Source organism: Malus sylvestris, chromosome 3 (genome assembly GCF_916048215.2).
Source record: "Malus sylvestris chromosome 3, drMalSylv7.2, whole genome shotgun sequence".
Lineage (NCBI taxonomy): Eukaryota > Viridiplantae > Streptophyta > Magnoliopsida > Rosales > Rosaceae > Malus > Malus sylvestris.
In genome coordinates, this window is record NC_062262.1 from 25074211 (window position 1) to 25098029 (window position 23819).

At 37.4% G+C, this 23819-nt stretch overlaps 2 protein-coding genes across 2 annotated transcripts; both read left to right on the top strand.

Annotated features, from left to right (window-relative positions):
• Window positions 1-5399: 5399 nt before the first annotated feature.
• Window positions 5400-6133, top strand: LOC126617091 (bifunctional pinoresinol-lariciresinol reductase 1-like). The gene is made up of 3 exons (XM_050285155.1): window positions 5400-5626; window positions 5738-5885; window positions 5996-6133. Exons 1-3 carry the CDS (start codon window positions 5400-5402, stop codon window positions 6131-6133), a joined length of 513 nt encoding a protein of 170 aa, XP_050141112.1.
• A 10707-nt stretch (window positions 6134-16840) lies between these two features.
• LOC126614444 (kinesin-like protein KIN-12F) lies at window positions 16841-22807 on the top strand. The gene is made up of 17 exons (XM_050282116.1): window positions 16841-17281; window positions 17383-17445; window positions 17541-17678; window positions 17804-17887; window positions 17977-18102; window positions 18214-18273; window positions 18366-18419; window positions 18531-18623; window positions 18730-18825; window positions 18953-19104; window positions 19454-19603; window positions 19764-19893; window positions 19984-20976; window positions 21057-21140; window positions 21231-21305; window positions 21412-22203; window positions 22394-22807. Exons 1-17 carry the CDS (start codon window positions 16982-16984, stop codon window positions 22625-22627), a joined length of 3624 nt encoding a protein of 1207 aa, XP_050138073.1. The 5' UTR covers window positions 16841-16981; the 3' UTR covers window positions 22628-22807.
• The last annotated feature ends 1012 nt before the right edge of the window (window positions 22808-23819 follow it).

Below are 23819 nucleotides of genomic sequence, written 5' to 3' on the forward strand. Positions count from 1 at the left end.
TCTCAGAGAGAGGTGCCAAGACCCACTTTCATTAGTACTTATATTGTCTCAACTTGTTAATTACCATCTACAAGTCTGACATGTATGGGGTTTTATCACCAAATGTTTTGGTATTAGTTGGAGTGGAGTTGGGACATTTAAACTCTTATTTTCTCCCTCATCTTGTCGATGTAGAATATTTCACCACGCCACCTCACGTGAGACCCAATGACTGAGTCACATATGAGAGATCCACATATCAGTCACCATGTGAAGCCAAGAGGACTAACCCAATACGTGAGGCCAAGGAATCCACCCTCATTAAGCAGGCCAAAGGGACCCACTCATTACTTGGTAGTATGGGCCTGCTCTCTGGCTCTGATACCATGTCAAATTATCAGATAGACGAGCCAAAAGCCTACTTCCAACAATACTAATATTGTCCCTAACTTATTAACTACCACTACATAATCTAACACGTGTGAGGTTTTATCACAAAATGCCTCAGCAGTAGTTGGAGTTAGGTTAGAATATTTAAGCTCTTCTTTTCTCCCTCTGCCATTTTTATTTTCTTTTTACTATAATACCCATAGAAATTACTATCCAATAATCATTATCACCTGCGATATTTTTTATTCAAGTGTGTATTTTGTTTTTATTTCAAATGGATAAAGATTAGATGAGATTAGTTCTACGACAATGGTTGTGTGCGAGGCACCTACCCTCCCTCGAAGGGGTGAGGATCGTTACACCCATAAACCCTCAGCCGGTCCCTTTGTCCACCAATTTATTGATAATAAGTGAAAGTAAACTAAAACGATACAGGCTCATAGCTTCGCCCTAAAAAAAAGAGATTGCTTAATCATATTCATAATTAAAAAGCAAAATATTATTGAAACCATGGATAGAAAACACCTTGTAAAAATAAAGTTGAATCATTAAAAGCTCTCAAAGCCAAGTTCTTCAAAGTTGTGCGTAGATAATTTTAATTGATGGCTAGCCATATTTATACTACTACAAATTTTAATCCTTCATAGAAAAGTTCTTCTAAAAACTAGGAAACAAAATAATAAAAGGATAACTTAAAATCACAATCTAAATCAACTGAGGAAATTTGTCCAACAAGTAATTTATCACGTTTCTGGACCATCAGAGTTCCAATCAGGCTCAAAACGACTTGATTTAAAGTTTAAGATGTTGTAAACATATTTACATAATGGCCCATCACCAAAAAACACCATTTTGGACGACAAAAAGCCCAAATTAGCCCAAAACATCACTTTGACAGTTTCACGCACTGGTCCGCCATAAATTAACCACTTGGTAAAAAAAACTGAAACTCTGACACGAACATGTAGAAAATTTGTGAACGCCCTCCAATAGAAATCACTCCAAAATTCGGTCGTTTGATTACTTTTTGCTCAAGAGTAAGTTGCATGTCCTATATTAGAAATATAAATCAAAGTATCAAAATCTCACGAAAATAATTACCAAAACATATTAAGAATAAGGTAACATGTATAATATAAAATCGACTCATCATGTTTGCAACATGAGGGAGAGGGAATGTGAGAGTGAGTTGAGAGAAAGAGAGAGTGAAGACAAAGTAAGGAAGAGAGAAAGTGTCGGTGGAGAGATGATGAGGGAGAAAGAGTGTGAGTTAATTCCCTAGAAGCAAAAATGTGAATAAACAACACATTACAGTAAATAGAAAATAATTAAATAAAGCCCATGTGCAAAAAGGTTCCACCCAATTGTATAGATAGAAAATTACCAAATTGCCCTTGACCTTAAAACACACATTACTTCTTCATTCACGTCTGATTTATGTTCTGTCTATGCTCATGACACACCCCAACCCGAAATGTCTACCTGGACTCTGAATCGAGCTATGTTGGCCTATGCCCATAAGGAGCCATAAAGTGTAGTAAGGTGGAAAATGTGAATAAATTTAAACCTAAAAGTGCATAAATGAACCCATTTCACACGTGATGTCAGAGCATAAGTAAAGTATAGTAGAAGTAGAATGAGAATTATACCATCGAAGGTAGTCACCTATACCAACATTTGCTAAGAATCCTCATCGACACGAAAGCTTTGCCACTAAAACCTGGAGGGGCGAAAAACAAGGTGAGTGAGCCTAAAAATAAAGCTTTGTAAAACCTTTTTGAAAACATAATATTATCTTGCTATAAAACAAGTATAGTTTCCAAATATAACATACTATGTATAATATGAAAATACTTACTGTAGCCAGCAATATCTCAAGAATGCAATACTTAACAATAATTTGTAAATAAACACATAATGTCTGGCAATCACAATATAGCATAAACAAACATATCATATTGAATGCTCATCGACATATGCTGACACACGAGTTCATGCAGAGGTATGCTGACATGAACATGACTAGGTGTAAAGAAATGATTTACGCTCTAGTACTACAATCACGTGAAGACTGGCACTACGCGCATCACATACGAATCCTAATTGCCTATAGCAATCTAGGACAGGACTAGCACCTACAATGGATCCAAAGTGAGCGTATGATGTGATGTGAACATACACGTGAAGACTGGCCCTGGCTCGGTGAGTACGAACACCAGTGTAGCACACAATGAGCAGATAACGTAAATATGGTCATGCCACAGTAATTCGATAATTCTAGTCAACATAATACTATTCATAGCCGTAAATCTAATTAAAGCATCCCTTCATAGTAAGCTTACATGCCATCTCGTAGGATTATTTCATAATTTCTCAACAATATGACCTTTCTTATAAATGTTAATTTAATTATGGCAATCCCGTGGAGAATTTATTAATAATTATATATATATATATATATATATATATATATATATGGAAACTCAATGAGTATAAATACTACATAAAAGAAAAGACTCACTCACAAATACTTGCAAGGTCGCAGCCGTTTAAACTAGGAAAGTCAAAGTCTCCGATAGTAATTGCATCTAAACATAATATTGGGACCCATTAGTAAAACTCAACTAAGATGACTAAATTTGGTAAAATCGAGTGCGTATTTGGAATCAGAGTGTCAAAATACTCTAAGAAGGATCCCAGGCAATTTTCGTAGAAAGTCAACAGTCAACCCTAAAAAATAAACCGAGACTTCGAGCCGGTCAACTACGTTAAAACTTAGGAATTCACTAAATGGATTTGCGACGAGGGTGATGGCTAATGGTGGATGAGTTCGCCGGAGTGGCGAGGCTAGGTGGTGCCTCGGGTCTCGGCGCCGGTGTTGCAAAGAAAAAGAGATGAGAATGATGAGAGGGAAAATAGGTGAGGTAGCAGCAAGAGAGAGGGTAAGTGAAGAGAGAGAGGTCCGTGAGTGTTGGGAAAAAAGGAAGACACTTGGCAGAAATAGAGAGGAGAGCTCGGGTGAGGTGTGGGTCCCACGAGCCTAAAATTTTATTAAAATAATAAAATATCCCACAAAAAATATTAAAATAATCAAGGACCAAAATACAAAATTACTAAAGTACCCTCACGTTCGTATTTCCATAAAATTTTAACCGTAACTCTGATTTCGATTCTGATTGCGCCTACACGTTTATAGTAACGAGAACTACACGAATACAGTAAAATAGTAGCTCGTACACTTCACGAAAAGACAGTCAACGAAAGTCAACAATCTCACCACTAGAGGCATTCTTGTCAATTCATTCCTTTAAAATTAATAAAATCATAAAATTAGAAACGGGTTGTTACAGCTCATGTGTCGTATTGACGAGTACTACTAAAAATGGCAAGAAAGGAGATTCAAAATATGAAATGAGCTCAAATATCCACGTAAAAATTCCACTTAGCCCTTTTACATGCGTAAAATTAGGGACAGGTCGTACATATATTGTCTTAACTTAACCACCTATTGCTAAATGTTGGGTTTTATCTCAAAGACCTCAGTGATACCATGAGTGCAATATGACATATATAAGTTGATTATTCATTTTTCATATACTAGATATGGGATCCTATTCTCCCACAACTATTTTTTTACAATGCATGTCAATAATAAAATATATAAAACATAAAAAATGCAACCCAAAATTTTCAAACACACTACTTAAAGATAGGAACATTAAACTTTTTTTCTTTATGACTATGAGCTAGTGAGAGGCTAGGTCATCACACCTATAAATCCTTTATGCTTCGAAAGAAAAATCTCAACACATAATCTTCATTTAAAAAAAATATCTTGCATAAAAATTTTCATTGACATGCGTAGAAGAAAATTTTATAGCAGTATTTTATTTCTAAGACATTTTGAAGTGGACAAGTAAGAATTCCACTTAGCCCTTTTACAGGCATAAAATACAATAAAATTAGGAAGGGGTATCGTACACATATTGTCTCAATTTAACCATATATTGTTAAATGTTGGGTTTTATCACAGTCTCAGTGATACTAGGAGTGCAACATCACATATATAAGTTAAATATTCTTTTACTAGATATGGGATCCTATTCTCTCACAAGCTAGTGAGAGGCTAGGTCATCACTCCTACAGTTTCTTTATGCTTCGAAAGAAAAATCTCGACACATAATTTTCATTTCTAAAAAATTTCATCGACATGCGTAGAAAAAAAAATTATAGTAGTATTTTATTTTTAAGACATTTTGAAGTAGACACGTAAGAATTCCACTTAGCCCTTTTACAGGCATAAAATACAATAAAATTAGAAAGGGGTCGTACATTTATTGTCTCAACTTAACAATTTATTGCTAAATATTAGGTTTTATCATAAAGGCCTTAGTGATACTAGGAGTGCAACATCACATATATATAAGTTGAATATTCTTTTTTCATATACTAGATATGGGATCCTATTCTTCCACAACTATATCTTGACAATGCATGTTGTTTATACCATACTTAGGGCCTCCGTATTTAGACCTCGTATAAATACTCGAGGGACTCAAATGTAATTATGTAATAAAGGAAGGGGCAAATATGTAATAAGTGAGGAGACCTTATTCTATAAAAGGACTCCTCACTCTCCTCATTTGGGGAGGTCAAGGCTTAGGCCACAGAAAATAGGCTAGAGAACACACTGCCTCTAGCCTTCTTGTATATTCACCATTCAGAGTGAAACGATATCAACATCAGTGTGGACGTAGCTCAAACATTGGGGTGAACCACGATACATCTTGTGTTCTTTACTTTCTTGCAGATTCATGGTCGGATTTATGTTGTTCCAAGACCTTCCGGTTTTGTGCATCAACATTTGGCGCTGTCTGTGGGAAACGACACGAAAAGCTATGTCAGTTCTCTTTCATTTTTCCATCTCACCACCGTGAAAACTTCACAACCTCCACCGTGAATCTACAAAAACCAAAAACACATACACACGGACAAAACAATTTGTTCTCGAAATCGAAAAAGGACCAGAAATGGCGTGTAGGACTGCGCTTCGCTCCGTTCTGCTAATAAAAGCGTGGCGACCCGTTCATGTCGCTTGGAGCTCCGCCCCTGCCTCGTTCAGGACCCGCAGACTCTCCTCCCCTAGGTTGAGCCGCCACTTTAAGACCCGAGACATCCACTTTGCGCGACGGACTCACCTCAACTGCTCCCACAGCGAAAACTCGCCGACTTTGTCGAAGGACGACCAGGGCTCGCCGTAAGAGGCCATCTTGAAAGCAATTTCAGAGGTGTCGTAAACAGAATGAGAGGGATTTGATTAATTAGTACTACATGCAACTATTGTGCATCTCCAGTGTCCATATTATAGAAAGGAATATGAATTTGAAGCTCCTGTCAAGCTTTTGGACAAGATGCTACATTCAATGCCACAATCACCAGATGAGCAGCTCGTCGTTATTTCACAGGTCCTTGTGGCTGACATCAACATCGATTATGAAGTAATAGTTAACACCCAGGTTCTTGCTTTCAAGATCATACCAAGATTTTCCTGCAAACTGCAGACCAAACCAAGATCATTGCAACCATAAAAAAAGCTGGCAATATCAAGAGATTTTTCCCGTCGAAGTTTGGAAATGATGTGGATCGAGTGAATGCAGTTGAGCTAGCCAAGTCTTCGTTTGACGCCAAGGTCCAAATCCGGCGTGCTATTGAGGCTAAAGGCATCCCCCACACTTATGTCTCCAACAACTGTTTTGCTGGCTAGTTTATGTCGTCATTGGCACAGCCAAGTGTCACTTCTCCACCCAGAGACAAAGTCACCATCTTAGGAGATGGAAATCCCAAAGGCGCCCAAGGGAGCCTCCGACGAGCAGATCAAGAGGGCTTACCGGAAGCTCGCCTTGAAGTACCATCCTGATAAGAACCCTGGCAACGAAGAGGCTGTGGGAACAAGCTGGTTTGACATGCCTGCACCAACCATGACCCCGGAGTTGCAGAAAGATCTCTAATTACTCAAGAAGTTTTTTTGTTCAGTTGTTGACCCTGATCTCATCTCCTGCGAATACCACGGGAAAAGCGGAGATAAGATTCTTTTCTCATAACAACTCTATTATTATTCCCTGCCATCTGCCAAAAGAAAAAAGAAAAGAGCTTTACTTTTCTTTTGTCTGCCATCTACCAAAAGAAAAGAAAAAAAAAAGCTTTACTTTTTACATCACTATGTTTTCTTAAATTATTTATTTATTATTTTATTATTTTATGATATTTATCACATGATCACTATCAACGTGGCAAAGCACATCATGCAAAGTTTTATTATTTAAAGTTGTGGTGATCTATCATTGGCTCCTGCACATTGCACAATACAGAAATGTGTGTTTAAATATTTTATTATAATGCTGATAATCTTTCGGCACATCACTATTCCTATGCCATGTGACATAATCGGGCATCATATCCTTTCATTTTGTGGTATTCACCTCATAATTATCACATGTACTGACTCATATTTCAATTACTTAAAACAATATTTATTCATGGCCTAGAGTATTGTGACTGCCATTAAACTATGTCACTTATACAACATGTGATTTACCACACAACTGAATAAATCATTTATTCATAGAAAGCACACAGTACAATATTTTGCCCTGACAAACTTTATCAATTTGATTTATTCATTATACAGTCATACTTATGCTGCCACTTATTTTCAGGAATTATCGAGCAACCAGCTCTACTGATCAACATTGTCGCTGATTAAAGAAGTCTAACAACTTTTCGGGGAGCACTATGGCTTCATATGCCCAAAAGATGGGTCTTGGAAGAAGGCAGCATAAATAAAAACTTGTTCAGTTTTTATCTTTTGGAGACATCTGTATAACCCCACCAAAGGGTAATCATAAATAAAGAAAGAAGGCAACATGCCAAAAAAAAAGGGCAAAATGTCTGCAAGCCCAAAATAGTGGGCTGGAATGTTATGTGGAGGGCGAAGGCCCATATGCCCAAAAGAGCCAGGCCCTATAGTTTCAAACTCCAACCTTCATCCCTCCACTTAAGGTTCACCCTCTATTATCACCAACCAGGTGATCAAAAGTACGTCCAGTACTCCAAAATTATTCAGCAGTCTGCCGTTATTATCACCAACCAGGTGATCAAAAGTACGTCCAGTACTCCAAAATTCGGCAGCCTGCCGCTATTATCACCAACTAGGTGATCAAAAGTACGTCCAATACTCCAAAATTATACATGAGCATCACTCATGTCAATCATACATAAACATTCATGAGCATCACTCATGTCAATCATACATAAAACATTCATGAGCATCACTCATGTCAATATCCATGAGCATTATTTATGTCAATCAACATAAACATTCATGAGCATCACTCATGTCAATTAGCTTCGAAAGCTTCATTTACAGAGCTCCAGCTTCGAAAGCTTCATTTACAAAGCTCCAGCTTCAAAAGCTTCATTTACAAAACCCCACCTATAAAACTTCACTTTCAAAGCTTCAATGCATGGTATACAAAGACCGCCTCCGAACAACCACCACTTCGACCCATACATCGATTGAATTTGAAGTCTCCAGCCAACAGACTCTATTGACTAAAGACTTGGGGGACTACACTATGTACCATATATTGGGCTTTTGTAACTGGGCCTCATGAAAAATACTTAGGGGACTTAGCTCATTATTTATGTACTCAGAAGCGAACCCTTATTTTCTAAAAATGACTCCCTCACTTTCATTAGAGAGCACTCATTATTCATGTATTAAGAAACGAGCCCTTATTCTATAAAAGGGACTCCCTCACTTTCATTAGAGAGCACCCATTATTCATGTATTGAGGAGCGAGCCCTTATTCTATAAAAGGGACTCCCTCACCATCATTAGAGAGCATCGCCGCCTGCTGAGCAACCGTCTCGCCGCAAGCATCACTCCTAACTCAGCACTTATGTATTGAGGAGCCAGCCCTTATTCTATAAAAAAGACTCCCTCACCTTCAACGCCATAAGCCGAACCAACCAAGACAACATAAGCCATAAGCCGAGCAGCCTCGCAACATATGCTACTTCTAGTTGAGCATCATTGCACATTGAGCACCGCCTCATATCGAGTATCAGTTCTAGACGACATCTAGTTACTTCGGCCCACACATGGACTGAATTTCAAGTCTCCAACCAAAAAACTCTCTTGACTAAAGACTTAGGGGACTACTGTTTGTACCATACTTAGGGCCTCCATATTTAGACCTCGTACAAATACTCAGAGGACTCAAATGTAATTATGTAATAAATGAAAGGGCAAATATGTAATAAGTGATGAGCTCTTATTCTATAAAAGGACTCCTCGCTCTCCTCATTAGGGGAGGTAAAGTTTAGGCCATGGGAAGAAAGAAAATAGGCTAGAGAGCACACTGCCTCTAGCCTTCTTTTATATTCACCATTCAGAGTGAAACAATATCAACATCAGTGTGGACGTAGCCCAAACATTAGGGTGAACCACGATACATCTTGTGTTCTTTGCTTTATTGCAGATTCACGGTCGGATTTACGTTGTCCTAAGACCTTCCGGTTTTGTGCATCAACACATGTCAATAATAAAATATATAAAACATGAAAATATGCAACCCAAAATTTTCAAACGCGCTACTTAAAGATAGGAACATTAAAAAAAAATTCTTTATGACTATAAGCTAGTGAGAGCCTAGGTCATCAAGCCCATAGTTTCTTTATGCTTGGAAAGAAAAATCTCAACCCATAATCTTCATTTCAAAATAATATCTTGCATAAAAAATTTCATCGACATGCGTAGAATAAAAAACATTTATCATTATTTTATTTCTAAAACGTTTTGAAGTAGACACTAGCACTAAAAATAATGAACACTTCAGGCTATCGGCAATAGAACTTTGGCTTTTTGAAATTTTGTAATTTGTTTGTTTTCTTTTGGCAACAAGTTGTTTTATTAATTGGGTTCATTTGACTTGGGCCTCCAAATACGTGTTAGGCAAGAAATAAAAAACATTATTACAATACAAAGCTTTGACAAGCTAAACACGAGCAAAACTCGGTGCAAGCTCAAATTGTTTCGAGCCAAGTCCTAAATAAGTCATAGTATTTACAAAATTGAATGGACCAAGCACAAAAATGCAAAAATTATAAAGTCTAATTGAGTTAGGTACAAATTGAGTGGCATCGTGACACAAATAAATTCTTGACGATTGACAATGCTATAGTAGTGACACACAGATGGAGTTCCTTATGTGCTTTGTCACAGTGAAGAACAAAAGGGAAAGACAATCAGAGCAACTCCAGCATTGCAAAAGCCCCCTAGGGCAAGTCATTATTGAATAGCCTCCAATGAACAGTAACTACCTTTAATAAACAGTAACTGGCTTTTGTATCTCCACCCCTACACTGAATAGACATGGCAATAGGCAATAAAATATTAGTATTTTTTATTTTATAAAATAATACAAAATAATTTTATTTGTAATTTCGAATAAGATTTTTAATCGTTCTCGTTGCGCCACGTGTCACAATCCAAAAAGACAATTTTTGGTGATAGATGTTGATAAGATATTTATCCAATGTCATGTGCCACATGTCGTTACCTTTTTAGAATCATTGAGGATAGATTTCGATAAGATATTTATCCAATGCCAAAGAGCCACGTGTCGTTACCTTTTCATAATCGTTACCTATTTGCAACCATGATTCTTACTTTGTGCAAAAGAATGATGCTTTTGGTGTTATGGGTCTCCTTCCTGAGCAAAAAATTATTGTTGCCTTACGGATGCTTGAATATGAAGCATCTGTAAACCAAGTGGATGAGATAGCGAGATGGGGAAATCAACCATTCTTGAGTCCCTGATGAGGTTTTTCTCCGTAATCGAATCTATCTAGATCGCAGAGTACCTCCGGAGACCTACTGAGATGGACTTGCAAAGGCTTCTGAAGAAGGCCGAGATGCGAGGTTTTCCTGGGATGATTGGAAGCATCGACTGTATGCACTATACTTAGAAAAATTATCCAAGTGCATGGCAAGGAGCTTATGGGGATAGAAAATGAGCAAAAAGGATCATTTTGGAGGTGGTGGAATAATTTGATACATGGATTTGGCATGCTTGTTTGGGTGTTCTAGGGGCTCAAAATGACCTCAATGTCCTTGCCCAATCCCCAATGTTCAATGATGTCCTGCAAGGAAAAGCACCAAGAGTCATGTATTGGGTTAACGGATGTAAGTACCACAGGCCATACTACCTAGCAAACAACATTTACCCAAGATGGTCATCGTTTTTCAAAATAGTCCCATGTCCGCGAAGTGCAAAGGAAAAACATTTTGCAAGCTATCAAGAATGGTGTTGGAAAGATGTGGAGTGTTGTTTTGGTATCCTTCAAGCTCGTTGGGCGATTGTCAGGGGTGCTGCCAGAATGTTTGATTTAGAGTCACTTCAATCCATCATGATGACGTGCATCATTCTTCATAACATGATTGTGGAAGATGAGTACGATTATGATGACGTTGATGAATATGAGCCAGACACGATGAACAATTTCAGAACACAAATATATTGTGCTCATGATGCCACCAAAGAACCCTTGCAACATGAGCCATTACAAAAGGATACGTTACAATGAAATGCTCATTCAACGATATACTGCACTTCAGGACTCATATATGCACAATACCCGGCAAATTGACTTGATAGAGCACCAGTGGGAATTGAAACAAGCTAAAGAAACTTAAGTTCATTTAGTATGTTTGTTTTTATTTGGTATGTTTATTTAATTTTATTTGGTGTGTTTTTTAAGTTCATTAGGTGAGTTTTTTTTTATTTGGTGTGTTTGTAATTTTATTTGGTATGTTTATGTAATTTTATTTGGTGTGTTTATGTTCTTTGAATAAAGATTCACTTAGTTTAAATAAATTACCAAATTAAATAAATATACTTTTAGTTTAAATAAATTACCAAATTAAATAAATATACTCTTTAAATAAATTACTAAATTCAATAAATTGGAAACAACATAAAGTACTCTATTCAATAAATAAGAAATTACAACCTAAAGTGATTGGAAAATTATAGGCTCCAATTAAAAACAAATTCCCTAGTCCCTCTTGAATGGAAAATCATCACCTAACCAATTTGTGGTGCTAGGATCATCTCCTCTTGTGGTGCTAGGACCATCTCTTCTTACTCTCGCTTCCCTTGCACGTCTCATTCGCACCAGGTCCGCTTTCTCCGAATTCCAAAAATATTTAGAATTCGATGACTTCCCTTCTATAGGCTCCTTCATAATATTGCGATCTTGTTGAGCTCTTCTTTAAGCTCTTCCCTTTCTTGCCTAAGTAGCTCTCTTTCTCTCTCATTAGCTTCAAATAATCTCTTAGCAGTTGCCGCTTTTGCCTCCTCTCTAGCCTTATCAGCCTCAAATTTAACCATTTCCCACACCAAAGTCAATTCACCTTGGCGAGCAAGTTCTTCCATATTTTTCATAATCATTCTTAGAAGCACTCCCTTTTCTCTTTGAAACCTTCTTACCTGGAGGCCTAATTGGATATCGGGTCAACCCCGATGTTTGTTCAGGGGATGTTTCCGGCACTTCTTCTATTTTGATTTCATGAACATGCGAGTCATGAACGGGCGTAGAGTGTAGAGGGATGTTGTTCATGACAACTTCTGAACCGATAGGCATAACTCTAAATTTTGTTTTTTGTTTTTGACAATATTCCAACATATGATTTGTTTTTGTTTTTTGTTTTGGCATTATACCAAGTTTGTGCTTGAAGTGTCTACACAATGCGGGAGAAGAAATAATTATAATCAAAGTAGCTAACTAAATTTGGGTATAGCATAAACAAATAAATAATATATTATTACCTGATCCGTTAAATTTTCCCCAAGTCGAAGATTAGAACTAGTTTGTGCCAAGGCGTCTCTCCAAAGACTAAACAACTGGCTAAGATTCCCCAACCACTGGACATCGAGTCTTTGGTTCTTTTCCCACCAATTTTCTCAAGATAATTGGTATGAATAAGACTCCACATTTCTCACAACTGCATCTCATTACCCGTAATCGGATCATGAGTAACTTCAACCCAGCTAGAACACAACGTAACATCTTCAATAAGTGTCCAATTCGTACCGGCATCATTAGTCATTTTGTTGGAAACCAATTGGATTGAAACTTTGAGAGAAAGATTGGAATATAGTTGAAAGTATTTGAGAAAATATGAAATTGTGGTTGAAACTTTGAGAATATATGAAATTATGGTTGAAACTTTGAGAAAATATGGTTGAAAGATTGGAATGAGGTAGAAGATAATGAGAAGGTATTTATGGAAAAGTAAAATCTTTTTTTTTTTAATTTAAAAAAAATTCTGATTTTTTATTAATTTTTAACATTTTTTATTAACTTAATTAATTTCTGTTGTTGGATTAAAAAAAAAATTGAAATCCAACCCTCCAAATTGGGCCACATGGCAAATTTTTAAATGTGATTTAATTTTTTTAATTTATAAAGGCGAATAATGTGGACCGTTGATCTCAAATCCAACGGCTAATATTTAGGAAGGTTTCAATTTTTTTTTTTTACCGTTGGAAATACAATGGTCCAGAATAAGTAACTATTGAAATCCAATGAATGAGAAAACACCACGTGGCCACCAACGGTAACATTCTATCGTCTGCATCGCAAGCCCCAGGCTTCTGAAATGTTGTCGAGACGCTCCCCCACGCCCGCGTGTTGTGCACACGCCTAATGCAAAAATAATAAAAAAGTGGCTGACACCACCCTTACGTCAGCGTTGCATCATCTGGCCATCGGGCTCTCGGACCACCAATTCATATCGGGCCTCTCACTTGGGCTCCCTCCCTCCCCAATCACCCGAATAGGTTGGAGGTTGTTGCTAGGGCGTGTGGGTCTTCAAAGTGGCCTGTCCATCAGGCTCCAACTTACGCTAGAGTTGCTCTTAGGAGCTTCTATTCTTCTCCTTTGTACGTTGTCTTCAAACAAATTAATGTCAGCAAATCTTGACTCTTCTTCAACTTAAATCCAATAAAAATATATATTATCTAGCTAGGGTTTCTAGGAATTGAGATCTTTTCTCCGAATCTCTGCTTCTGGAGTTTAAGGATCACTTATTTTAAATTATATAGCCCTCGTTACTATATCATTTTGGTCCAATAATATATTATCATGTAAAAAATAATTATACATAATAATATGCTCTTGGACCGGAACGCAACATGACTCTCATTCTATGTAAGTCATTTTAGTTTTTATTTTATTTTTATATAATGATATTCTAGGGGATAAAGATATACTAGTGTAAGATGAGGGGTTGAGTTAGGAATTGGGACACACATTGATCAACTATTAACAATGTATTAAATTCATCATAAATATAATACGTCATCGTCATATATGCAATGTTCTAAAAAACGGCCTAGGCGGCTCCTAGGCGCTAGGCGGTGGTGAGCCAAGGTGTTTTCTTGCAAATTGGTTGGAAAAATCGGATGGGCTCTAGGCGGGCTAGGTGAGCTAGGAAGGGCTAGGCGGGGCTAGGCGGGGCTAGGCGGTTTTTTTTTTTTTAATGAAATTAAAAAATAAAATAAAAAATCTTATCTAAGTCTAAGTGGTTTAAAATTGTGAACTTGTTGTACATGTGTTATCTTACAATACTCTTCACTATGGTTATATGGCATATATGCTTAATGTGTTTTTAAATTTTGGACTTGTTGGATACTTTTTTTGCATTTTATCATTTTTTATTATTATCTTATCTATGGATTTCATACAAGTATAATTTTTTGTAAGGATCAATATGCACTTATTTACAAGATATACAAGAAATTTACCTAAATCTGCCTAGACGCCCCCACCTAGGCGCTAGGCGCTAGGCGCTAGCCCACCGCCCAACTATCGCCTAGCGTTTTTTAGAACCTTGCATATATGTGAGTCAAAATTGAGATTTTTCATCTATTAGTTAAAAAGAATACCGCCACACAGAAGTATGAATTAGTCAAGTCCATGTAGTTGATATTGTGGAGTACTGGTGTCCCTATGAATGGCTGCTGTTTGACTTTAGAGTTGACGTGGTACGCAGCAGATTATACTCGCCTAATCGCACATTCCTAATTACTGATTAAACAAGTTGTTGCACCATATACGCATGCAAGCAATATTCGCATAATCATCATTCTTTTTAGACAAAGTGCTGCACTAACGGCTATAGTTTTGGTTCCTTGCTTTGCGGCGTTCATGTCATTGATGAGGAAAACAAGATCAAATTGATGGGGAAGACTAAACAACTCACTATCATTTTATATCGTTTTGGTTGCGAATGCTTTACGTTATTTGTGTGTGTGTATGTATATCACGACTTCTAGTTCATGTCATAATTTCTACGCTATTTTCTACCGTCCCACGTATGCGTGTCACCTTTCACATGAACTGCACAAATGCCTACATTGTTGAGATGATATTAAAATCTTTAGAAGTCGTTTGATGATAATTTCGCTTTCAGTTCTTGATTTTGTGTCTTTTTTTTTTATTTTTTTTTATTTTGTATTCTCATTAGGCCAACAACACACCTTTTCAACCCAATACCAAACTATTATAACTTTTGAAGATCGAAGAGAAAGATAAGAGACAAAGAAAAGGGATATTGTTGTGAGATTGACGGTATGTATGTAGTGGAATAAAGTAAATAAGACACAATATTACGAGGTTTGGTAAGTGTACATACGTCTTCAAGGCAGCAGGAGTACTTTCTTTCATTATCTGAAATAATAGGAGTACAAAATAACTTTCACTATTTTCTCTCTTCTCTCTAGCTTGGCTCACTTATATTTTCTTTCATCTTCTTTTTTTCTTTTCTCTCTTCCTATCCTCTTTGTTTTCCTTTCCTCCTTATGTTTCTCACCTCATTTCTTTTCCTTATTCTTCAATCTTTTATGGGCAAAAGTCAGGACCTAACAAACTCATCTTTTAAAAAAATATATATTAATGGGAACCAAAGTCATCAAGTAAATAGTAAACTTTAATCACATTTCGAAGTCTTCATTCACTCTGTTTTTTAGTGGGCATTCACACTTCTTTTATAACATATACCTTTTGTTTCTAGTAGAGGAAGGACATTGTGGGAAAAGAATATACGCGTTACAAAGTGCCATTCAAAACATGGTCATGCTCAACTATATGTAACCAACACTTCCAAAAGTTTAGGGACCAACTTTTGGGCGAAAGAAAACTAAAGGTTGAATTAATAGCACTTTGGCGATTCGAGCACGAATCAAATTGCCTGAGTGCTGCTCTTCATTTCCTTTGATTTCCTCTACTTTAATCGACCCCCGTCCTTTTAAAAAAAATACTTGTATTAGATGGGGTGTACCGTGCACCACCTTGTCCACCCCTTATAATTAATGTATTTTTATTTTTATTGTACATAATTCATAATCGAAAATCATTCATTTTTTCAAACTCTCAGTTGACGATCTCTGTAAAATGTCATTTAATCAAATATCATTTAGTCATCTATGTCTATAGAATAAATAGAGGTGTTGGGTAATTCATAATGAACCGCTCATTTAATTGATACATATATATAACTAAATGATCTCCAATTCGAATTCATTTTTGTAAAAATGATATTTTAATTGATCATCAAGAAAAAATAATTTGTTAGTCACATATAATATTGGGCTAATGTAAACGAATAGGTTAATACTTTTTCACTTTTTTTCGGTTACAGAAGCCCAATCTGTTTCCTTGATTTGGGCAGGACTAGGCAGGCCTGTTAATCCGATCCAAGCCTTTTCCTTCATGTGGGCCCCTAAGCTGTAGTAATCAGCTCCAACATTTGCTCCACCGGCCATAACGGCTACTAATTTGAACTATCTGGCATATTGACTAATTTGTCCTTAAAGTTGAGCTCTATTTCAATATTATATTGACTTAGTTAAAAAAATAATAATAATTAGTGTTTTTTCCCAAACTAATTTGTCCGTAAAGTAAAATAAATTCAACCACGAGCTGATAATCCAGTAGTAAAGAACGGATTACGAGGCTTCCTTCAAATGTTTCTGTGAGTCTTTTCAGTCATTAAAAATGATAGATAATTATGGCTTACCACCAATTATCCCTCTTTTAAAATAAAAAAACACAAAAGAAATTTATATTCTATTTTATTGATGATTTTATAAATATTACCAATTTATGTTATATGCGATCTATAATATATGCAATTCCATTTTCAAGTCAACAGATGATAAATGAATATTCATTTCTACAGTTGAAATATCAAAATCAGTCTACGCACTTTTATACTTAAGCCACTTTCCTAAGGGGCAATATAGTCATTGAACCCAGATTTGAATTATTATTTTTGGACGGGACCAATTCGTTGCAAATGATGTTAAAACTAAAAACCCTAAAAAATCTTCCTCTTTCTTTCTCAACGGTCATAATCCCTCTCCTCCTACACATTTAAAAAAAACGCTCTCTTCCCTCTCTCTCTCCAACATTTTCGAATTCAAATCTCTGTATAGCTCTCTCTCTCTCTCTCTCTCTCTTGATTGCTTGCGATCTGAGAACAATGAGGACGAAGAACAGCAACACCAACAGTGCCTGCGAGTCTCGATTCTTAGGAACCATTTCAGCTTCGTCGCTTCGAAACCTCCTTCCCAGATCCATGTCCACTAAGAACAGCAAATCCATTTTCAACCTACGAAACCATAATTCCGAAAATACCCCTCCACTCAGTCCCAACATCCAGATCAATCACCATGCCGATGACGACTCCTCCGCTTCACAAACCAAGCCTGTACTCTCCGATTCGTCCAAATCTAAGATCACAGAACCGGACGGCCAGAAACAAGCATTGCCGGTGGTGAAGGTATTTATTATTGTCTAATTTCGGAATCTGAGACTTGAGAATTTTAAGTAATTTGAAAATCAAATATTAGAAGCTTAATTTTGAAATGGCTTAAATTTTAGAGTGAGATTGATCAATCCGACGGTCAGGGAGAACTCCTGCCACCTCTAGACCCATCAGTGAAGGTAATTGAAATTTGAGTTTTGTTTGTTTATTTATTTGTCTATTGTATCATTACTTTCTGTTTTCTTATTTTTTTTGGGTTTTGAAATTTGTTTAGGTTGTGGTGAGAATCAGACCAACTAAAGATGGTGCAAATTGGGGAGATCGGACTGTTAAGAAGGTCTCGCCACGCAGTTTATCAGTTGGGGGCCGTACATTTTCATTTGATTCGGTTTTTGATTTGAAATCCGGACAGGTATGATTCTTTGATTAGTCACAATATGAGGAGTGAGGAATTGGGTTTTTGTTAATCTTCTTCTTAGCTTTGAAAACTAAATTCAAGCGGATTTTGATACATGGTTACTTTTTGGTGCGTACCAGGAGGATGTTTTTCAGACGGTTGGTGTACCTGTGGTTAAGAATGCCTTAGCCGGTTACAATACTTCAATCTTGTCATATGGACAGGTACGAATTCATATGCTTCGATGAACGGTCGATTCAACTTGGATAATTTGTATTTGTTTTGTGAATATCTTCAATTGAATTTTCTGTAGAGCGGAAGTGGTAAGACATACACGCTATGGGGTCCACCAAGTGCCATGGTTGAGGATGCCTCTCCTGGAAGTTGCCAGGGCATTGTTCCACGCATCTTCCAAATGCTGTTTTCTGAGATTCAAAAGGTATGTTCTTTGGTTTCTTGTTTAGTTTTATATCTGGAAGGTTACGAAAGCACTAGGCAGGTGTGTATGGATATGTATTTATTAATGTTATTTTGGGATTGGTACATGTAGGAGCAAGAGAATTCCGAAGGGAAACAGTTGAATTACCAGTTCCGTTGTTCATTTCTCGAGGTATACTTCTTGTTACTCTTCAAATTCTCTGTACTATATATCATCAAGGATCCTTATATAGTCATGGTTTTGTAAATGTTTCTCTGCAACAGATATATAACGAACAAATTGGAGATTTACTTGATCCAACCCTGCGGAACCTTAAGGTGGAGGTTCTCTTTGTTATCAAGTTCTTCCACTGATGCTTGTTTTTCAAATTTTTTAGTTCATTAGTAAATGCTTAAGATACTCACGGGTTTTACTTTAATCTGTTTTAGATCAAGGATGATCCCAAAAATGGATTTTATGTTGAGAATCTAACTGAGGAGTATGTGACAAGCTATGATGATGTGACACAAATTCTGATTAAGGTGCGCTATATACGCACAATTTTCTATTTACTATCGAGGTCCAAATGTCTGTTTTTTTCTTGTTTTTGGCTTCGCATACTCATCAACGTTTCTGTACATGGAGCAGGGGCTTTCAAGTAGAAAAGTTGGAGCAACTAGCATGAACTCCAAGAGCTCTAGATCCCATATTGTTTGTACATTCATCATCGAATCATGGTGTAAGGTAACGTTGCACATTGAAATTTTCGATGTACTAATGGGATATTATATTTTTGTTGAATAGAAAGTGGTTTCGTTATTGCTTTCGTGTCTATCACTCGAGCACGGTGCTTATTCACTTGATTCTACAGGAGAGCTCATCCAAGTGCTTTGGTAGCTCAAAAACAAGCAGGATGAGTTTTGTTGATCTTGCTGGCCTGGACAGAAATAAAGGCGATGATGACACAGGTAGACAATGCGCGAGGGACGACAAACATGTGAAGAAGTCCTTGTCACGGCTTGGGTATGGTTCAGTAACCTTCATGTTTGGTTCCATAACCTTTCGTAATCATTCCATCAGGCATTGTAAATGACTTACAGGATGGTGTTACAATATGCGGAATACATTTCTGATGACAAAAGAAGAAAAATAGTTTGCTATCAATTTTACGTTCTTCTGCATTAAATTATTGTTCGTGCGCAAGGATGCATTTTATGGAAACATAGCCAATCTTTTGTATATTTTTAGATTCATGCGCAAGGATGCATTTTATGGAAACATAACCAAGCTTTTGTGTATTTTTAGACTTTGTGGATCATTTGTCTCTGACCGGTGCAATTTTTTAACCGTTAATGTTGTTATTTTGGTGCAGGCTTTTGGTGAATACTCTTGCAAAAGCGCCCCAGTCTGAAAAATCTGAAGATTTACCATATAAGTCTTCCTGCTTAACACATTTACTGCGAGAATCAATTGGTGGCAACTCAAAACTTACAGTCATCTGTGCGGTTTCCCCAGACAACAAGTATTTGACTCCTCTCTGCTAATTGCTTTTTTGCTATGAAGTTTGATTTATTATTAGTGTGCTTGGATACATTAATTCACATCATAATTGCATAGCATTCATACATTCATACATTGTATTGTAAATCCTCTGAAACATTCATTATGCTTGTCAAATGCAGAAATAATGGCGAGATACTGCGAACTTTAAGGTTTGGAGAACGAGCGAAATCTGTTAGGAATGAACCAGTAATAAATGAAATAACAGAGGATGATGTTAATGATCTGAGTGATCAAATTCGCCAGTTAAAGGTACTAAGTTCTTTGTAGTTCTATCTGGATTTCTGTCACAAAGGCTGAAGGTGATAGAAATTTGAGGTTTATGAAATGTGTGTTTTGCAGGAAGAACTTATAAGAGCAAAGTCTAGTGGCTCACTTGTGATTAAGAATGGATATTTCCAAGGGAGAAATGTACGTGAAAGCTTGAATCAATTGCGGGTGAGCCTGAATCGATCTTTGATTTTACCCAGCATAGATAATGATTCTGATGAAGAGGTAAATGTGGATGAACATGATGTAAGGGAACTACGTAAGCAGCTAGATGAGCTGCATAATTCTTATGAACATGATGTTGGGGACAATTCTGTCAGTAAAGATTCTGCTCAGTTGGGTGGAAGTTGTTATGCAGACTCGATAAGTGAAGATGACTTTCATAGTTCGGACGAAAAGGAGATTGAGGTATCTGAAGAAATTGATCTGGATTTTTCTCAGAATGAGCTACCTCCCAAGGACAACTTCGAATTGGCAGAAGAGATTTCTCCTACCACCACTGGTCCAGTAAACAGAAGCGGTGTTTCAATCAGTTTATGCTGTCGGTCCCCAGTCCTCCAAGACCCAACATTGTCCGAGTCTCCAAAACTTGGAAATGCACAAAGAAAGAGCGTCACTTTTGCTCCAAGCTTTTCAGTTAGTCAGAACAACGTATCAGACAGTTCCAAGTTCAAGTCAGATGTATTGAGACAGTCGCTGAATCAAAGTGAAAACATCCAATCCTCTTTGCGCTCAAGCAAAATATTTCCAGGCCCCACTGAGTCATTGGCTGCCAGCCTCCAGAGGGGCTTGCAGATAATTGACTACCACCAGCAGAACTCTGAATCAAGAAAATCCGCAGTCTCGTTCTCCTTTGAGCACTTGGCACTGAAACCTGTTAAAGCTAATTCTTCATCTCAAACATTACCAGAAACAAGGCCATCCATAGATGGGGCATCTTCTTCGTTCCTTTGTGCATCATGCAAAAGAAGAGTGTATGAAGATGATACAAATGAGGTCCCGGATAGCTTGAAGACATGGACTGTAGCAGTTGAGGAAGCAGGAAATCCTAACCAAATGACCGAGGTACGTTAAGTTTACTTGCTGTAAAACTCAGGAATGAACTCGGGAATGCTTTTTTAATTTACATTTTTTCTTCTAAACAGGATGTAGTGGAAGAAGCTAAAAAGGAGGAGCTTGAGAATCGTTGCAAGGAGCAAGCAACTAAAATTGAGCAGTTAAATCAACTGGTAACATTTTCTCTTTCTGTTTCGACCTCAATGAACTATTTCTCTATATATATGTGTCTTACGTTCCAGAGAATTTTACTCTTTTTTTAGATAGAGCAATTCAAAAGTTGTGCAGATAATGGTAAAGAAATGATACCATATGAGGAGTTCAAAGATGGAAAGAAGGTAGGTCGGAGCGGTTTATGTTTTTCAACCTTTTCATATTCTGATATTAACTTCCTCAATTTTGCATATTTAAAGTTCTCTTACATGTTATGGGTGATTTCTGTAGCTCGTGAGGGGCAGTTCTGTTGATATTCACCAACCAGAGACTATAAAGGAGAAATGTGAAATACAGGAAGTTCAGAATCAGTTCGATCTTGGGGATGGGAATGCAGATTTTGATATGGATGAGAAGGAAGCACTACTTAAGGAAGTTCAGATGTTAAGGGCCAAATTGCAGTCACGTACTGATGCATCACCCAACAAGTCCACTGAGAGACTGAGATCCTCTTTATTGTCACGATCCATCCAACTGCGAAAAAGTAGCACATTTCGAGATAACAGTGAGGAAGAACTGGAGAAGGAAAGACAGAGATGGACAGAAATGGAGAGTGATTGGATTTCCTTAACTGATGACTTGCGAGTAGATCTTGAATCCATCCGCCGGCGAGCAGAGAGAGTGGAGATGGAATTGAAATTGGAAAAGCAAAACACTGAAGAGTTGGATGATGTGCTTCAAAGATCTGTCCTTGGGCATGCTCGCATGGTTGAACACTATGTTGAACTACAAGATAAATATAATGGCTTGGTTGCAAAGTACCGTGCAATCATGGCAGGAATAGCAGAAGTGAAGAGGGCAGCGGCAAAAGCGGGAGCAAAAGGTCGTGGATCTCGCTTTTCAAAATCCCTGGCAACAGAGCTCTCAGTTTTGAGAGTGGAAAGAGAGAGGGAGAGGGAGCTTTTGAAGAAGGAGAACAAGAGTCTCAAGATTCAACTGAGAGATACTGCAGAAGCTGTTCATGCTGCCGGAGAACTCCTTGTTAGGCTTAGAGAAGCTGAACATTCCGCATCAGTTGCAGAGGTAACTCATTTTTTGCCCTTAAACACAAATGAAAACCCTAACATTCGGCATTTTTGCCATCGAGTAGTTGCCATTCTGTCTGCGTATTTTACAATTAGCAGTACTTCACAAACAGAAACCGCTTAAGTTGGTTCTTCCAAGTTCGTTTGTCTCACTAATTGTTTTTGTCGTCTGTCTTCCATAAACGCAGGAGAACTTTACGAATGTGCATCAAGAAAACGAAAAGTTGAAGAAGCAAATGGAGAAGCTTAAAAGAAAGCACAAGATGGAGATGATCACCATGAAGCAGTACATGGCAGATAGTAAACTGCCAGAGTCCGCTTTGCAACCACTATACCGGGAGGACTCTGTCATTCCACACAACACAGACGATGATCAGGCATGGAGAGCAGAATTCGGAGCTATATATCAAGAGCATTACTGACCGGTCGGAATTTGAAGCCAAACATTTGAGTGAACTACCGATTTATCTGAATGAGACCCAACTTGGGTTCATGCAATAGGCAACAATATTATGAATTCTTTCATTTGATTTTCTTTTCATGTATGAATTCATTCTTTTAATTTTCAACCATATGTTTCAGTTTTTGTTTTGAAGCGATAATCGTTATGTTTCCTGAGAAGCTCAGATGGTTGTCGACACCGATCCTTTAACTAAGGAGCGATTTATCAAGAACATTACTGAATGGTCGAAAGTTGAAATCTACTAGGAAGCATTACATACATTTTGAAAACTCAGTCATGCACTAGTCACTGCTAGGCCTGGCATTTTGGACCCGACCCGACCCAACCCGTTAATATTTGTATTTGGGTGGATGCTTAACGGATCGGGTCGCTAACAGGTGAACCCGTTAACAACCCGTTAAATAACGGGTCACTTTGGGTCAACCCGTTAGCACCCGTTAGTTGAGGATATTTTAGCAATTTTAGTAAAGTCTTAATAACAAAAAATAAACTTTATGCAAAAAAAAAAAATAATAATTGTTAACGGATGTTAACGGATGAAACAGGTTGGGTTCGGGTGACCCATTAACTTAACGAGTCGGGTTGAACTCGACCCAAACCCAATAAACCCGACCCGTTTACAGGTCTAGTCACTGCTATGGTTGAAAACATGTGCATTCTTACTCAGTTGTATTGATGCCCAACTTCAGCAGAAACCATACGACAAAGACATTGTATGGTAGTTGTTTGAGTCTAGCCCATTGTTCTAAAAATCCCCACCTAGCATCTTCTAAGTAGGCCTAGGCACTAGTAGGCTGACCTCCATCCCTTTCAATTTGTAGGCGTTTAAACAATAAGAAAGGGCACATAACCTTGTCTAGGCACCTACCTAGCCTGTCTAGCCCTACCTAGGCACCCATCTAGATCGTGGCTCACACTTCGACTAAAAGTAGACAATCTTCATTTTGCATTTTATTTTTTCAATAAATTATAAGAGATTTCTTAAGTACTTTATAATCTATATATCATTCTATTTTTCAATTTATGCATCCTGATACAACTATGTATTCTTTTAAATATAAGTACACTTATTTATGTAATATAATATATTTCACTCAAACTGAAAAAAGGGCCTAGGTCCCCCGCCTACTTGTAGGCGTGTTCCACTTGCC